General features: G+C 41.6%; 1 protein-coding gene across 2 annotated transcripts; it reads right to left on the bottom strand.

Moving 5' to 3' along the window:
- Positions 1 to 1,480: 1,480 nt before the first annotated feature.
- cdhr5b (cadherin-related family member 5b) lies at positions 1,481 to 17,983 on the bottom strand. Of its 2 annotated transcripts, XM_039807497.1 has the most exons (15): positions 17,866 to 17,983; positions 14,889 to 15,067; positions 14,717 to 14,773; positions 13,452 to 13,541; positions 12,347 to 12,433; positions 12,025 to 12,126; positions 11,535 to 11,720; positions 8,732 to 8,822; positions 8,532 to 8,629; positions 7,630 to 7,833; positions 6,195 to 6,305; positions 6,038 to 6,104; positions 4,890 to 5,096; positions 3,042 to 3,196; positions 1,481 to 2,395 (listed from the first exon to the last, which is right to left on the bottom strand). In XM_039807497.1, exons 1-15 carry the CDS (start codon positions 17,954 to 17,956, stop codon positions 1,898 to 1,900), a joined length of 2,223 nt encoding a protein of 740 aa, XP_039663431.1. In that variant the 5' UTR covers positions 17,957 to 17,983; the 3' UTR covers positions 1,481 to 1,897. The 2 variants fall into 2 exon arrangements, with proteins under 2 accessions (XP_039663431.1, XP_039663432.1); XM_039807498.1 differs by lacking the exon at positions 4,890 to 5,096.
- Positions 17,984 to 18,698: the final 715 nt, after the last annotated feature.

Raw genomic sequence — 18,698 nt, 5'->3', positions numbered from 1 at the left:
AATAAAATCAAATGTCAAACACTGGCAATCTCGTGTTGTTGTTGTTTCTGTGCACTACCAGCTTCCGTCTGTTGGTGTCAGTAGAGAATCATCCGCAGGTTGAGGTGTAACCTGTGGTTTCAGAAGGAAAGTTAGTCTTCTCTGTTGCGTTATTATGGATCCCACATAAGTTCTAGGCAAGTCCCGCCCTACGAAGCAGCTCGATTGGTCGGGGTTAGGCATTGACCTCGAGTGGTTAAGGTTCGGATAGCCGATTGGTCAGGGGCTAGGACCTGAACAAATCGGGTTACGTTACCTTGCGTAAGCATGGACGCCTGGCCAATAGTAGTGTGTGTGTGAATGCTATTGAAGTGCGGGTCTTGACTAGAAGTTGCTTGGGTTCCATAATAACACTTCTGTTTGAGGATTAGATAACTACATATTCAGTAGAAGTAGTGAATTAATATTCATGCACCATATTTTCTCACAAGCTAATCAGAGCAGACTAGGCTTTTAGGGAGGGGGGCTTAAAGAGACGGGTGCTAAAACGGAGAGGGTGAATACAGTTCTATTTAGACAGACAGTATGACATTTTTTTTGTTTTTGAACATTAAAGCATGTAATTATGTTCTAAAAACCCCAAATACAAGTTTGAACCTGAAAATTAGCACAGTATGGGACCTTTAAGCGTGATAGCAATGGAAGCTAGTTTGCCTGCAAGCTAGACCTATCTACTGTTACTGTTTTAATGATTTATATTGTTATTACTAACAACTTGCACTTTGGGGAACAGCATTTCGTTGTCTTTATGCAGGCTATGTAAATACGTGAAGAAATGAAAATAAAGGAAATTTTAAATCTTGATCTTAAAAAGCCAAAAGCAAGGCAGCTACAGTGCCGTTAGCTCATTAGCGACAGATCCCCTTGCCCTGATATGTCCCCTTCAAAATTATCATAAAAGTAGGAAGACACGAATTATAAAGCGTCTTATTCCTCAGTGTAAGGGTTTATTAATAATAATAATATTAATAATGATAATAATTTTCTTCATTAACAGACTTTTATTTACATCAGTTTTTTCTCCCAAGTTCAACTTGAGCATTAATTCCTTCAGTTAATCCGATGACAAACATTTCTGATAACTGCTAGGGTGTCATTTGATGGAAGTTCAGAGTTTGTTTCCGTCATCATGTTTTACAGCCTTCAGCATCAGCAGGGAGGGTTTTATTACCCCATACCGTAACAGACATCTGTTTTTATCACCTGCTGTTTCTCTCTCTAGTTTTAAACACCTTGATTCGTTGTATTCATCTGTCAGCCCTGAACAACCAACACACAAACCGTAAATAATCAACTCAAAAACCAGTAATCTCCACTTTCCAGTGTTTAACTACAGGGAGAGCCGATTCTTTCTTCTATTACATCGCCTTAACACACAAGGAAGTTTAAAATACATGTCTGATTGTAGTGAGCATAAATCAATAAATAAAATGGTTTAAAAAAACCTTGGACGATAACTGCAATGCTAGTAAGGACCACTAGGGGTCCACAGAAACGTATTGCCACTACACTGATCTCAGTAGCCTCAAACTAATTTCTTTAACATGAACATATACTGTATATACCAGTATATATCTTTAATCAGGTTACACTATATTAATTATTGACACGTTAAGTATTTACATAAAGAATAAAAGGTTCCATTTATTTAAAATCCTCATACTCCTATTTTCATAAGGTGCGTTCAGATCTGTTTCTGTGTCACTGGTTCTCTGTGATGGACTGATAAGGCAGAGTGTTACAACCATAGATATAAATATGTTTTGTATCTATGGTTACAAGACTGCTGATAATTAATCATTAGATTTTATTGAGGGTGGTTCCCGCTATGTACTCGTCTTTCCCTTTTGGCGTTCTTTCACAGATCAGCGGTCAACATGTTGTCATCCTCCGAGTCCTCTGCTGGATCCTCCATCTTCACCCCGAGTCCGCTGTCCAGATCGGCATCGTTAAAGACGACCCTCGGGGTGTCGTCTCCGTTCTCCTCTCTGTCGCTGGATGACTGCTCGTCCTCGTCCTCGCTGTTGTCCTCTCTGCTGTCGGGGATAATGACCACTTCCTCCTTGGCGTCGGGGTCGATGTCCTCCTTAAACCAGACCGACTTGTACCCGTCGTCCATGCGTCTCTCCTTGGTCAGGATGGGTTTCACCTCCTTCTCGCCGTCGGCGTTGTCCGATCCATCGTGGCTGGTGTCGTCGCGCAGGAGGACGTGCAGAGGCACCGAAGACTTCACGATGGCCTCGTCGCTTTTCCCCGTTGGACTGCCGGAGCCAGTGCTGCCTCCATCTTCATCGTTCTGGAAGGCCTCATTGGTGTACTGGATGCCCTCCTTCTCACCCCCCGAACCTTGACCCAACTGTGTAGGGACAACACATTCAGTTAATAGATTACAACTTATCAAATAGCGATGCTCGGTCAGTGGCCCTATATCCTTCAACTATGACGCTCTTTGTACCCCTCTAGCGTCAGTTTTGGACGTGTCTAAATAAACATAGGTTTATTTCGTTTTTGTTTGCTTGATTATGTTTAGGCATCAGAAAAACTTAATAAAGTTTAGAAGAAGATCAAACTGAAGGAAGTTTAATGAACTGTAGCTGATTCTTCGTATAGACATTCACGGGAAACAAAAGCTGTTGTTTTGTCCAGAGCATTATGACTTAATTTTTTAAAGGGATTCAGATTTCTTAAATGCAAATGGACATTTTGTCTTATAGATGGTCCCAGAGAAAATGGGGGATGACCAATAGCATGACTCATTCCCTGGGAGCCATTTATATCTGCAGAAACATTCATGGAAATCTGACCAGTAGTTGCATGGATATCTGTCTCTGAACCAAATTGTTGGACAGACTGATAAATACCGTACCTAGATGGTTTAAGATAACCGCTTGTTTGTCACTTTATTTAAGTGGTAGTGTACAAGTCTGGATTTGTTAAAACACATTTCTTTTCTCGCTGTTCTTGCCCTTACTCCGAGCACTTTGACAACCTTTTGAACTTACAGAGCTTTGGAACATGCTGGCTTCGTCGATCTTTTTCCAGTTGGCTTTCCCTTTACGAATGCAAACAGCGAGCACCACGATGACCACGAGACAGATAAACAGCAGGACACCCAGGGTTGCACCGAGCGCTGCCATTTCCACCAGTCCGTAGCCACCTGACGGTACGATCACAGCAGGAACAAAGGTCACTGAATACAGGCGTCACGAAAAAACAGCTCAGTCAGAAACCAACTTGGTGGTCAATCTTAAATGTGACTGCAGTCTAAATTGTTATAACCCTGGGTCATATTTGTTTTGATGTGTGTGTGTGTGTGTGTGTGTGTGTGTGTGTGTGTGTGTGTGTGTGTGTGCACAGCATACAAAAACTAATTAATTTGAGGAAAGAGTATCAAATTGGAGATTGGGACTGAACAATCAATGACAGAATGAATTCCGGTGACAATCAAGGTGCCACTAGTTGCAATGCAACCACTACCTGTCAACAAGTTGTCATTCCTAATCTGAAAAGCTTTTTTTTAATGACTTTTTAATGACAAATGTTCAACATACTATACTATAAAATGACTTTTTAATCATTTTGTTTGACTTTATTACTTTTATTATGACATACTATACTATTACTTTTAATGACTTTTTTTAATGACAAAGCAGATCTCTGTGGTGGGTCGCTTTGAATGTCAAAACAAGACACCTGTTTAAGAGCCGGCAGCTCTTAAAGGACAATTCCGGTGCAAAATGAACCTAGGGGTTAATAACATATGTGTACCGAGTTGACCGTTCTCTGGGATCTGTTTTCATGCTAATCGAATGCATCTCTAGCTTTAAACAAAAGCAAAACCCGTGGTTACATAAACGCTAGCTTTCGGGGCACTTGGTGAATCACTATTTTATACCACTAACAAGGCTCAAAATAGCGCCACACTTAAAAGGCAGCATAATGAGGGTCCCATGACTATTCTAAGATGGCGCCTGAATGTAAACACGAACGCTACTGTCTTAATAAATAAACTGTCTGTACACTTAGAAAGTTCTCAATGCTTCGGTTTGCATGCAGGGACCCTCATTATGCTACTCTTTAAGTGTGGTGCTATTTTGAGCCTTGTTAGTGGTATAAAAATAGTAAGTAAGTGATTTACCAAGTGCCCCGAAAGCTAGCGTTAGCAGGTAACCACTGGTTTGCGCTACCTTGTTTAAAGCTAGAGACACATTCGATTAGCATGAAAACATATCCCAGAGAACGTTCGACTCGGTACACATATGTTATTAACTCCTAGGTTCATTTTGCGTCGGAATTGTCCTTTAAACACAGTGTGAACTCGACTTTTACAGGAACTTAGATGTGGACTCTTTCATCTTCTGGGTTGGTTGCCGTCTACATCGAATATTCATATTTGATATGACTTAACGAGAAGTATGTGTGAGGTTGAAACCGGCTTTCAAAGGGGGGCGTTTTAAAATCCAACATCCAAACACACAATGGTCCACAAGGGATCACCCACATCCTACGGCTCGAAACACACCCTTCTATGTGTCTCGTTTCCGCAAATTGGACTTTGGTGCAGGCAATACAGATGCCGACCAAACGGCCTTGTATTGTCCTTCGTGTCATGGGGAATTGGTTAGTTTATTTACATTTTGTATTAGCCTGTCGAAACGCGTTCGATCGCAGCACGGGTCTCTGGGACCCGTGCCAGTTCACGTGAAATGACATCACATAGTACGCGAGGGTCACCGGGGGACCCGAAGCTCAACGCCAGGCCAGTGCAAAAACGCCAAATAAACTGAACGGGTCCCGGGGACCCGAAGGACAACACAAGGGATAAGGTATGGAGAGAAAAGAGTGACCACCTGGGTGAGCTGTGCTGGCTGTGGAAACGCTTCCTTCACTGGTCAAACTAGGATCAGTGGTGGAGACGATGCTTTCACTGGTCGTACCGAGGTCGGTGGTGGAGACGATGCTTTCACTGGTCGTACCGAGGTCGGTGGTGGATTCCCCTGTGGACGTCATTACCGTAATGTCTGTAGTGCTCTGAGGCAAACTGGTCGTGGTGAGACCTGGGAGGAGAGTACACTTTTTGAAGCTTATGGTTTCATGTCATGTATCTGGTTTCTTCTAAACATAAAGGTGCTTCAGACTGGACGCAAAGTGAATTTTCAGCACTCAAGATGGTTGATGAATGAGGCCCATGGCCTGATATTAAATCTTACCAGGAACATCAGATGTTTAGATTTTCTGTTAATTTGTCCTGTCTGTAAATGTTCATGAAGTGGAATCATAAAGCTTCAGGAAATGCACCAATCTTTCGCACAAGTTGAAAAATGTTCAACTCATGCAGATGTGTCTCCACGTCTTCTTACACCACCTGGAGCAAACCAGCTTTGGGTCGCATACGCTCTATACTTTAGACGGCCGGCCCGTCCCTGAAATTCACGTTTTGTTCAGCCTGAACGCACGCTAAGCATTCACACCTTAATGTTGCAATTTAAATGAACTCAACTAATTGGAGCGCTGCCAATCAAACACTGTGTTGTAAATGCACTAAGACGGCATGAAAAGGTCTACATCCAGGTGAACTCTGTTGCTGCTTTTGTGTGACATGAGGGCAGACCAACCCCCGGACTGTGCTACATTGAATGCATAACACAAATTAAAAACATAACTAAACACAGTTGACAGGAAATAATCAGCCTCTGTTTCCCACGCAATGAATAGAACACTCCCAACAAGGCTACCCAGTGTAGTAAATGTACACCCTGGGACTTCTGGTTGAAATGCCTGTATTCATAAAAAGGTTCCTGGAAAAGTTCTTTGGCAGAAACCATTTGCATATTACAAGCTAAAAGCTCTTCATTCTGACACTCATGTTGGCATGTATTTAAAGGCCATGCAGTACATTGGAGGAAAACGCTGCATTGAGCCAAAGATGAAGCAGAGCCAGACTGGTTTTGTTGACTGCTTTTCAATATTTAGCAATTTGTGAAGGTTATTTTCCTACCTGATGTCACCTCCACTGAGAGCTGAGCTGTTGCCGATTCTTCGTTAGACGTGTCCATTGCCACCACCTGGAAGTAGGAAGTTAAAGTTGAGTGCTTAATAAGAAAATGACCATCAATTAGTCACTTTAAGTTTGACTATAGGTTTGTTAAACTCACTTTTAGAGATAATGTGGCCTCTGGGAGATCCTTTGTCATGAACAAATAGCCGCCAATGATGGAGAAATCACTGTTCCCATCAACGTAGTAAGTGATGTGGGGATTTAGACCCTGTTTGGGCAGAAATGAAAAGGTTTGTGATGCACATCAGGAAGACAGAACACTCCCAAAAGACTGCCTCAGTCGTCAAACACTCAAAACCGATACAATGAATATTTGGTTAAACAGCAGCCCACTACTTATTTAAGAAATTAAGAGGGTTTACCAAAAAATGTGATGCAAAATAGTCTGCTCTACACCTCTGAATTACTGCCCACATCTGAAATTTGCTTCTGTGTTTGCATTTTAAAATCATAAAGGTTTAATATTTGCAAATGTATTCAGAGAAAATATGAAAGCACGTAATGTTACCCAATAAATCAGAAGTTTTCTATTACAACAACTTGATGTCTGAAGTTAAGTTGCCATCAAAATTTACCAAAAATGTATGAAAAAAAACATAAAACACAATTGCAGAAGAAGGGAACACAACGAGATAGGGTCTTTAAAATATAACCCCATAGCTAAAGATTGCAGATTGCCGATGGATTGAAACGGTACACACTTCCTGTCTCCTGAATGGGTATGGGCCGCGATGGAAAAGTGTAGTGAACGTTGAACGTGTGAAGCGTTTCATACTATTGGCGAGGCGTGTAATGCACTACTTTTAGTTATAAAGAGTCTTTGGTCAAATCTCAAACAAATGAAATTGATGTGGAAAACATGATGGAGATTTCTGTTTGTTTCATGTATTTTTTGTGGGGAAGGTTCACATGGATCTAGTCTCACATTGCCAGACCCTCCTCCACAGCGCTGCCGAGGAGGGTCTGGCTAGTCCACACAGCATTCTGGGATGGGAGAAAAACGTGCTTTGGCTTATTGGCAGTTCTTTAGACCAATCACAATTGCCTTGGGCGGCGCTGAGCGCCGGACGGAGCAACGGTGCCGCTGCAAAATAGCCTCGGGAAGGAACTTGTTTTGGTGGAACATGTACATTCAAAAGTAGTTTTAGTCGTACAACAGAAAACTCAGATTGGACAGATAGTCTAGCTAGCTGTCTGGATTTACCCTGCAGAGATCTGAGGAGCAGTTAACCATAGTCCTCATAGATCTACCGGAGTTTAAAATTGCAACACAAAGAAAGCTGAAGGTGACGGACATCCGTCCTAAAAGAGTGACATCTGGAGGAATTTGCTGCGGCACCTGAACAATCCCGGAAGTTGAACGTCGGCGATATAGACTAACACAGATCATACTTTGCTGTGTTTGACTTTTATCAATACTGGATTCACTCAAGTTTTTTTATGCACAAAATTGAATTTGCTCGTAAAAAACGGTAAATGGAAACACAATTTGAGTCAGTAGAAGTGCACAGAGTCTAGAATCAGTGCTTTACCCCAGTGGCGTTGTAGTCATCATCCGTGGCGAGGATCCGCAGCGGCTGGTCCTTGTTCTTCGGGTCCATCGCCATGACGCCGACTGCGGTGATGACACCTTCGTAGTGAGGACTCTGAAACTTTGGAGGGTGGAAACTCTTCACCTGCACGCTGACTGTGACGCTGGTGGTGGCAAACTGATAACTGTTCGTCCTCTGAGCAGCCTGGGAGAGAAAAACAGCAGGACTGTAACCAGAGTTTTAGAAATACTTGAGTCAGAAGTCCAACTCCACCTAACTAATACATTTCTGAACTCTGTCAATCTTTCAATAAATGACTCATGGATGTATAGATTTAACCGTTTACTTCGATGTTCTGTTAATTTGATCTTACAGTATGATCTCAACTTAGTTTCAAAACCTCCTCCAAACTGCCAAATGTGCACTTCTGGTACTTCATTTTAAAGTACAAACCCTAAACATGGCAGAAAATGGGGGGGGGGGGGAATGTTGATCAGTGTTTCAAAGCCCAATATGATGTCCTCAAATGTCTTGTTTTGTTCACAACTCAAAGATATCCAGTTTACTGTCACAGAGGAGAGAAGAAATATTTACCTTAGAAAAGCTGGAATCAGAGAATTAAAAAAAAACTTAAACTGAATAATGGTTTAACAAGATAGTTGCTGATTAATTAAGTAGTTGACAACTAATCGAGGACATGACCTTAGACTCTTGAGTGGCTGCTATGGCTCTGGTGAAAAGACATCTAGGTTAAAATGTAGTTTCTTGTTTGTTTGGGTTATATGTTACAATGGTGTGTTTCTTTCATTTATAACAAACCCAAGACCTTTTGGAGCAATAGGACACAACACAGATCTGATTTGAACGAATCGAATAAAAACAAGTCAATGTTTTGTCTTTACCAGCACTGTCAGACTTATCGTCTCCAAAACATCGGTCGGCTTCAGCATGGTGATGTTCCCCGTGTTTGGGTTGATCGCAAACAGGCCGTCAGCATCTCCTAAAGCACAGACAGACTGAGCTGCTTCTACCTGCCAATCATCAACAACTTACAGTATGTCTGGGGACAATGGAGTGTTGTTTATTATAATACGATGCTTACCATTCAAGAATGAGTACGCCATTGCCTGATTTATCCCTGAGTCTCCGTCGATGGCGTACAGCGGTCCTGGTTCCAGAGGTAATACTCCGGTCTGCACAGGAGAAAACACTTCAACATCATCTCGTGTCTGGCACAGCAGGGAAAGTCGTCCTTTGGCATGAGCACAGTGGTCTTCAGAGGCTGCTTAAGGCCTCAGCCTGCTTCAAACTGATTACTTGTCAGATTGTCTAACAGCATCTGAATGAAACCTCCTTTCTGACAGCAGATTTGGATGCATCCAACAATATCTGTCTGAAACTGACAATCTAACAATCTGTGCATAGGCTACTTTACCTGATTTGTCAGGTGCTTGGAGGTGTGGAAGTAAGGGTTTGTCTCTCTCAAGCTTTCTTTTTTTCATTCTTCACATAACTACTTCTGTCGCTTTTCGTATGTTCAAGTGCAACATCATGAAAGGGTTTGAGGAGAGACTAGACAGGTTTTCATACAAATGTAGCAAATATTTTAACCGAATTTTGAGGGAAAAAAATCGGACTCCGAGTGCCCTTCTAGTTATTACTACTCTGGAGGCAGCTATATATGTGCAGCATTTAAAGAGCCCCAATTATGCTTTTTTTGATTTTTTTTAATGTGTTACAGTGCCTTGCGAAAGTATTCGGCCCCCTTGAACTTTTCGACCTTTTGCCACATTTCAGGCCTCAAACATAAAGATATAAAACTGTAATTTTTTGTGAAGAATCAACAACAAGTGGGACACAATCATAAAGTGGAACGAAATTTATATTTCAAACCTTTTAAACAAATAAAAAACTGGGCGTGCAAAATTATTCAGCCCCCTTAAGTTAATACTTTGTAGCCACCTTTTCGGCAAATTACAGCTGTAAATCGCTGGGGTATGTCTCTATCAGTTTTGCACATCGAGAGACTGACATTTTTGCCCATTCCTCCTTGCAAAACAGCTCGAGCTCAGTGAGGTTGGATGGAGAGCGTTTGTGAACAGCAGTTTTCAGTTCTTTCCACAGATTCTCGATTGGATTCAGGTCTGGACTTTGACTTGGCCATTCTAACACCTGGATATGTTTATTTGTGAACCATTCCATTGTAGATTTTGCTTTATGTTTTGGATCATTGTCTTGTTGGAAGACAAATCTCCGTCCCAGTCTCAGGTCTTTTCAGACGCTCACCAGGTTTTCTTCCAGAATGGTCCTGTATTTGGCTTCATCCATCTTCCCATCAATTTTAACCATCTTCCCTCCCTGCTGAAGAAAAGCAGGCCCAAACCATGATGCTGCCACCACCATGTTTGACAGTGGGGATGGTGTGTTGGAGGTGATGAGCTGTGTTGCTTTTACGCCAAACATAACGTTTTGCATTGTTGCCAAAAGTTCGATTTTGGTTTCATCTGACCACAGCACCTTCTTCCACATGTTTGGTGTGTCTCCCAGGTGGCTTTTGGCAAACATTAAACGACACTTTTTATGGATATCTTTAAGAAATGGCTTTCTTCTTGCCACTCTTCCATAAAGGCCAGATTTGTGCAGTATACGACTGATTGTTGTCCTATGGACAGAGTCTCCCACCTCAGCTGTAGATCTCTGCAGTTCATCCAGAGTGATCATGGGCCTCTTGGCTGCATCTCTGATCAGTCTTCTCATTGTATGAGCTGAAAGTTTAGAGGGACGGCCGGGTCTTCGTAGATTTGTAGTGGTCTGATACTCCTTCCATTTCAATATTATCGCTTGCACAGTGCTCCTTGGGATGTTTAAAGCTTGGGAAATCTTTTTGTATCCAAATCCGGCTTTAAACTTCTCCACAACAGTATCTCGGACCTGCCTGGTGTGTTCCTTGTTCTTCATGATGCTCTGCGCTTATAACGGACCTCTGAGACTATCACAGAGCAGGTGCATTTATACGGAGACTTGATTACACACAGGTGGATTCTATTTATCATCATTAGTCATTTAGGTCAACATTGGATCATTCAGAGATCCTCACTGAACTTCTGGAGAGAGTTTTGCTGCACTGAAAGTAAAGGGGCTGAATAATTTTGCCGCATCACGTTTTCAGTTTTTATTTGTTAAAAAGTTTGAAATAGCCAATGAATTTCGTTCCACTTCATAATTGGGACCCACTTGTTGTTGATTCTTCACAAAAAATTACAGTTTTATATCTTTATGTTTGAGGCCTGAAATGTGGCAAAAGGTCGAAACGTTCAAGGGGCCGAATACTTTCGCAAGGCACTGTATATAGTTGTTTGTGTATGTAATAGATGTGAAAACTACAAAAAAAACACTCCAAATGGAGCTATCTCTCCCATAGACAGCACTTTTTCTCAACTGCCTAAAAACACCTCGCCCACATTCCTGTTAGAAATTCCTCAATTAGTGATGTCACTGACTGAGAAAGCCAGCCCAGTTTATTTTTTTTATTTTTGCTGCCCTTTGGTGCTGCCTGAGCAAGCACAGCCCGCCCAGCGGCTTGTTTGAATTTGGTTGACCAATCACAACAGAGTGGCCCAGCTGACCAATCTGAACAGACTGAGCTTTTCAGGAAGGCAGGAAGAGGTGCTGCTTCAATGGGTAGTATGAGAAACATAATATGTTTTTTGAACATCAAAGCATGTGCAGTTAACCTATTCTAGTAGACCCCCAATAGTGTATCCGGACCTTTAGTCAAGGAGCTCGATGATTGGCTCATGGATCAAATAATGCAGTTCAGCCAACATCACATGGCTTCACTCCATCTACGTTTGTCACCAGGCTGTTCAGAATCAGTGCTGGACTTTCTAGGTAAAGTGCCGCACCTCTTGTTCGTTTAAGACGACCTTGGTGGTGTAGCCGGCACTCTGGCAGATCACAGCCCCCCCGACCTCGTGCTTGCTGCAGGGTTGGAACCACGGCGGCCTGTTGTCCACGTCTAAGATGGTGACCATGATGGTGGTGCTGGCATTGAATGGCATCCTGCTACTGGCCGGTGCCAATGGTGTGTCCTTAGAAAGAAAAAGAAAACAACTTGATTATTTCAGTACAACATAGTATAATACATTCAGTATAATAGACAGTCGGCCGATGTCAGAGAAACTGGAATAAAATAGTCATACAAGGTTCAGCTGTTGAGGGACTCAAGATTCTGTGGGGTCCGAACATTTTATAGAGATTGAAGGCCCTGCCCATGAATACTTTGGCTCCGGATTTTTATTTGGTTTATAGTCTTTTGTAGACAATGTAAGTAAATTTTTAGTTATGATTGAAAAAGGAAATCAGTGTTTAGAACCAGCAGTGAGCAGCACTCACCTGAGCGAATAATATCAGTTCGACATTTTTGACTTTGTCATAGTCGAGAGGTGTCTCAACGAGGAGATCCGGATTGGTAGGTGATCTTAGTTTAAAACCAGTCTGCAGAAATCAAATAAAAGAAACATAAAAACTCTTTAGATGGGCCGCTTTAGCAGTCTTCCCCCTTCTTTCAGTCTTTGTGCTAGGCTAGCATAAACGTGTCCTCATTTATCTCTGTACTTGAGATTAAACTAATATCTCATCTAATTCTGGGGAAGACAAACAACAAGACATGTAGGAAATACTGAGAGAGAAAAGAAAAACAAACACAAGGTCTTACAGATTCAGGTGTCAGTTTGTAGTAGATTAGGTCGCCGTCTAAGTCTGTGGCGGGGAAGCGGCCCACGCTTGTGTCTACAGGAGACATCTGGGACAAAAACAGTCAGTGTGATGTAACATTAACATGAAACACAGTTTGGATTATTTTTTAATGAATGAATCACTGAAGCAACCCTCAATTAGCTGCAACAACACTTCTTTGTTCAGAAAAGTCTCTGATACTAGTATTATCAAAAGACTTAAAAGTGCTTTAGGTAGGATTGGGAAGATCCAGGACTTAGCCAAATAATTTGAACATCGACAACTTCTCAGTCCCTCCCCCCTTTCTGCTGAAGCCCAAAGGTCTCCTAAGACCCTCCCCCCACAAGGGAGAGCTGTGCACGATAAAGTGCGTGTGAAGAGAGGGGAAGGGGAGGAAACCTATCTGCAGCTTGTGTGCGTGTGCCTAAGCAGTGTTTGACACACAGTTAGACCCCCACCCCCACCCCGGCTCTGATTGGTGCAGCTGAACAGGGATCGGTGGATTTTTGCAAATCGCACTACAGGCTGTAGGTGATGACAGAGGAGGATTTTTTTTTTTAATTACCTGCTTCATGTAGTTCTACTGGAACAAAGGGTCAGTTTCAGAAAATATATGACAGAAAGTTAGTTTTATAAGGCGTACCTACTGCACCTTTCACTAAACATATGCTGTTTTTATCTATACTCTACAGGGCCAAAATTATGTTTTTACGTGATATATATATATATATATATATATATATATATATATATATATATATATATATATATAGAATCATGGGCATTAATAAGCTCAAGTTGTTGGATGAATTTGATGACAGAGCTCTTTGCAGGCCAGGCTCTTTCACATCAAACTGGACATCCAAAAAACAAACAAATGGTTAGTATAAAAGAAAGATGGAAGCACAGTAGAGTCTGAAATGTACTGTAAGAACATGGCGTTTGCATACTTCTGGCCATATATTGGTACTGTAATTCATGAGAAATGAGGAATCAAAAAGGAAAGAAAAGGAATCAATTAAAACAACATTTAGTCATTGTCAGTTCTTAACAATAATTCCTGTGTATTTAAAGGTATTGCTTACCTCATTAACTTTCACAAGGTTGGTGTCATGAGCAAAGACTGGACGGTTATCATTCAGATTTTCCACAATTACAATCACAATGATGTCCAGCTGGAAACAAGGATACATAACTTTGAGCTCTCTTTATTTTGATCTTATACTATTATTGCTTGTTTACTACAACTTGAAAATGATATGTTACTAAAAATATTAAGAACATGAAATAAATCAAAAACACAAAATTCTGACATCTATCTTTGAGTTGCATGTCAAGCCCCTGGAGGACCTCCTTACGCACCATTTATAACCTCTGCAAAAACCAATAATCTCCTCAAGAACCTAAAACCTCTTCAAGCACATGGAGAATCCCTTCAAGAGCCTGCACCACCTTCTCAAGAACATTTAGAACCTCTTTAAACACCCTTTATAACTTACTCAAGCACTTGGAGAATTTCTTCAAGAACCTGTGCAGGCTCCTCAAGCATCTGTGAAACTTTATCAAGAACCTTTAAAACGTTCTCAAGTTCCCAGAGAACCTCATCAAGAGCTTGTTCAACCATCTTAAGAACATGTACAACCTTCTCACAAACTTTTGTCAAGTCTTTGGAAACCTCCTTACTCACCCTTAATATAAACCAATAATCAGCTGACGAACCTCTTCAAGCAGATGAAGAACCTCTTCAAGAGCCTGTACAGCCTTCATAAGACCATGTAGACCCTTTTGAAAAACCCTTTACAACTTACTCAAGAACCTGTACAATTTTGTCAAGAACCCAGACAGGCTCCTCAAGCATCTTCACTTCATCAAGAACCTTTACAACCTTCTCAAGCTCCCAGAGAACCTCTTCAAGAACGTGTACAACCCTTTTAAGAACCTGAACTCCTTAAACACCCTTAACAACATCCTCAAGGACTTGGGTATGCTCCTCAAGCACCTGTATGACCTTCTCTGGAGTTTTACAACTTTGTCAAGTCCCTGGAGAACCTCCTTACGCACCATTTATCACCTCTGCAAGAACCCAAAACAACTTCGAGAATCCCTTCATGAGCCTGTAGAACCTCTTTAAACACCCTTTACAAGGGGAACTTTTCCTAAAGCACCTGTACACTTTTGCAAGGCATTGTATCCGTGTCACATTCTCATTAGGGGCTGAGCCCCCCTAAAGGTCTGATCCTAAAATCGCCCCTGGTTTAATTGCACCACGAAGTAAAAAATAGAAAGGGTAAAATTAGTGCAGTATAATGCATCATAATTTAACATGTTTAGCGTATGAAAAACGTTTTACCTTGGAAGCTGTGGCTGTTTCCGTGCAGGTGATACTGACAGTATGAGTTTTGTTAGTCTGTAAACAAAACAAACGTCATGCTCAACAGTCAGGTATTTTTTTTCAGACAGACTTCAGATCCTGAACTGAGACGTAGGTTTGGATCTGGTTGACACCATTAGTCCTACAGTACCTCATAATCCAACACGCTTGCAGCTATCAGATTGTTTCCATCGAGAAGGAAATGGTTGTCGGGGTTTGCAGGGGGAGGTTTAAACTCCAGGGTCACCCCTGGTTGGACAGTGATCGTCACCACGACATCACCCACCGCGTTGTTTTCCCTAACGTTCACCTGTAAAGGAGCCTTACAGACTGGTGGGAGAGAAGAAGAAATGGATTAGAAAATGGATCATCAGTGTGAGCTCTGTGTGCTCAGTACAAACAATTTTTTTTTAATTTTTTTATTTGGACTCAAAGTTGAACTGTCTTCATTCTCTGTCTATTGGTCCGCCATTGTGAGTTAGCAGTGATGAAACGTCCGTCTTTCCTCATCGGAAGTTTGCAATTTCCCGAGTACAATAAAATGAAGCATAACCGGCACTGCCAAGCGCCACCTGGGCTGACGGGGAGAGACCAACCGCTGCTGAGTGACGTAAAAAGCGCCACTAACTGTCCGCTGAATTTGATTTTAGGGCTGGAAAGTCGCCACAGACACTCAGATTGTAGTACTTGACAAAGCAGCAAATACAAGTGCTTTCATCGGTGGGTCATGTGTTCAATCACCATTGTTTTAACTCACTTTTTGATAGATAGGTACTTTCTAGACAGTTAACTGGATGAAAATCTTACGGACATTACAGTGCTCATATTATGCTCATTTTCAGGTTCATAATTGTATTAAGAGGTTGTACCAGAATAGGTTTATGTGGTTTAATTTTCAAAAAACACCATATTTTTGTTGTACTGCACATTGCTGCAGCTCCTCTTTTCACCCTGTGTGTTGAGCTCTCTGTTTTAGCTACAGAGTGAGGCATCTCACTTCTGTTCCATCTTTGTTGAGAGTCGCACATGTGCAGTACCAAAGTAAGGACTACTAGCCAGTCAGAAGCAGAGTATGAGTGCGTGCCCTGACAGTACCTAGGTTAGGACTACTAGCCAGTCAGAAGCAGAGTATGAGGGCGTACCCTGAGAGTACCTAGGTAAGGACTACTAGCCAGTCAGAAGCAGAGTATGAGTGCGTGCCCTGACAGTACCTAGGTTAGGACTACTAGCCAGTCAGAAGCAGAGTATGAGGGTGTGCCACACTAGCAGCTAGGCGAGCATTATAACGTCTGTCTCTGAAGTAAAGGCTGGACTACAATAGAGCTGTTTGGAGCAGTTTGTGAACAGTGTTTTCTGTTAGAGATGGTAAGTCCCTTTGGGGGGGACTTTGGGCTTTTTCACTTTGTAAACCTATTACATGCACAAAAAAGATATATAACACAATAAAGGAAAGGGAAAATCCCAAAAGCATAATATGAGCACTTTAACTCTAAATGTTTAAAAAAAAAAGTTACAAAAATATGTTTTCTAGATGACTACTATAGTATAAACACAGCGTGAACTGTGAACCATTTAGCACAGTTCAACACACAAGATTGGTCTTAAAGAAGGTGTCCGTGCTGTGACAGCTGTGGTTAAATACAAATGATTTTGTAACCAATGTGTTGTCCTGAGCAGGAGGAAACACAAGTTACATAATCCTCCCGAAACATGGAGGGAGCTTCTGCCTCCACAATCTGAAGGTGTCTCTGCATTTTTATGGATTTATTTGCAGCGTTTCGTAGCTCAGGCTGTCGTCCACTCCCAGCTTTCTGCTTGCACTGCCAGATCGGAGAATATTTTTTTATCAGCCTGTAGGCCATATCGCAAGTCTTTTATCAACAGGTCAGGTTGATCCAGAAACTATTTTAAAGATTTTTTAAACTTGTTTTAAAACATTTCCTTTTTTTTGCTTCATATAAAATGAATGTGATGATGTTTTGCTTAATAAACTGGCGAACCAAATCGGGTCAATTTTGACCCGGGAGAACAACAGGTGTGATTATGTGCTGCAATTTAAAAATAAATAAATAAATGAAATGGTTTAAAAACAGTATCCTGACCAAACTTTGACATATACCACTCTGTGATTATCTATTATATAGGTTCCTCTGATATCAACTATTAATAAAAATAAATCATTATTTCTGTTGTTTTTTTTTAATTCAAAAATTAGGTATCATTTTTTTTATTTTATAAAAAAAAGCACCCTTCAGCGTGTGTGTAGAACGCACCGGTGAGAGCAGCAGCTACACAGGGTACGAAGATGACGTAACACTAAGAGCAACTACGGTAGCGAGTAGGCCTAAATTCCGCGTAGGGAGGATGGTCGGGGGGGTGGATGGGTCAAACAACACAGGACTTTCACCCAGAACACATTTCCTAAAGTTGCTTTCTTCTTTTCCTAAACCCAACCGCCCTGTTCTTCCCGCGTGTCGCGGAAACGTAAGCCCACCCACGACCTTTTCCTAAACATAACTGCGCCAATAGTCCCGACCCAGCGCGTTTAGATAAAGCGCGTTATATGACGCTAAAGGAGACTTTTTGCGTCAAAAACAATGACAAAGGCACCTGACCAAGCGTCCATATTTTACGACATAGGAGTGAGAATCTGTTGCACAACTAGTGGTAGTAAGTTGGAGTGAAGTTTGCTAAGAAGATATAACACATAAATGGGTGATCATTTATACTATACGGCAAAAAAAGAGGACAACAAGTGCATGGTCAACGGGAGGACAAAACAAGGTGTAATAAAGGCCCAAATGTACTCCTAGATAAACTGATAAATCATCATAGTTTAAAATCTTAAATTGAATGTCAGCGCTTATTGTAAATGTCTCCACCCCTCGCCTCTCTGGCCTCCATAATGGTCATAATGTCAAACGTCTTCCTGTTTCAGTCCCCTGAGCTTTTCCTCTGGCTTTATTCCACTTGTACATGATTTATGTACGCATTGTGTGTAGTTAGAACAGGTTTGTCTGTATGTATGTAAAATGTTAGCAGACTGTTACTAGTTTCTGTAAGGTGACCCCGCCAGTCATAGATAAAACAAGCAAGCCTCAGATGAAGCAGCAGGTTTCAGTACTCACTGTTCTGGGCATCAGTGGACGTTTGAAGCAGAATCAGAAGAAGAAAGCTGAAGGAAGTCCTCACGGTGAAGCGTGGATAAATCCCGTCCATGTCTCCGTCCCTCCTGTGAGAACTGATCCTCGTCTGTCTAATATCTCGGCTTATCTGCTCGGCTTTATGGCTGCAGTGGACTTTTCCCCGTCATAAAAACATAACACGCATCTGTTTGTGCTGGTAAGTCATATAAGATCATTTTTTTGGTGACAAATTGTCTTAGATTTGATTGGCTCAACTTGAGCATATCATAGTTTACATGTACACAAGTGGAAATAATTAAAAATGATAGCCTGAATTAAGTTTTCCAACAAATAATGTCTTCATATTAGCGTTATCCTTTTTCTTCACTCTCCTACATCCAGAGTTCACATGTCCTAATTTGCATTAGTGGTTGACAACAATGATGGGACTTTAGAGTGAATTTTAAAATTTTAACTATTACATAGAGCCTTTAGGCCTATAGGGCCAATCTCCCTCGTACATCCAGGAACTACTGCACGCGCACACTCCTGGTTGCTCTTTGAGGTCTTCAAGTCAGGAGCTCTTAATTGTTCCTAGAACACGTTTTAAAACAAGAGGTGATCGTGCATTTTCGGTGGTGGCCCCAAGGCTCTGGAACTCTCTCCCTTTAACCCTTGTGTTGTCCTTCGGGTCCCAGTGACCCGAAGGACAACACAAGGGTTATGTACTTCCGTTTACTTTGTGGAGAATTGCTCTCTAAACAAGGGTTAATACAGCACCTTAGTTCTTGTTTGTACAGCATTTTGGTCAGCTTAAACTGTGTTTAAATGTGTTC

This window comes from Perca fluviatilis, chromosome 8 (genome assembly GCF_010015445.1).
Source record: "Perca fluviatilis chromosome 8, GENO_Pfluv_1.0, whole genome shotgun sequence".
NCBI lineage: Eukaryota > Metazoa > Chordata > Actinopteri > Perciformes > Percidae > Perca > Perca fluviatilis.
Note: the sequence above shows the minus strand (reverse complement) of the source record. Positions and strands in the feature narration are given on the sequence as shown.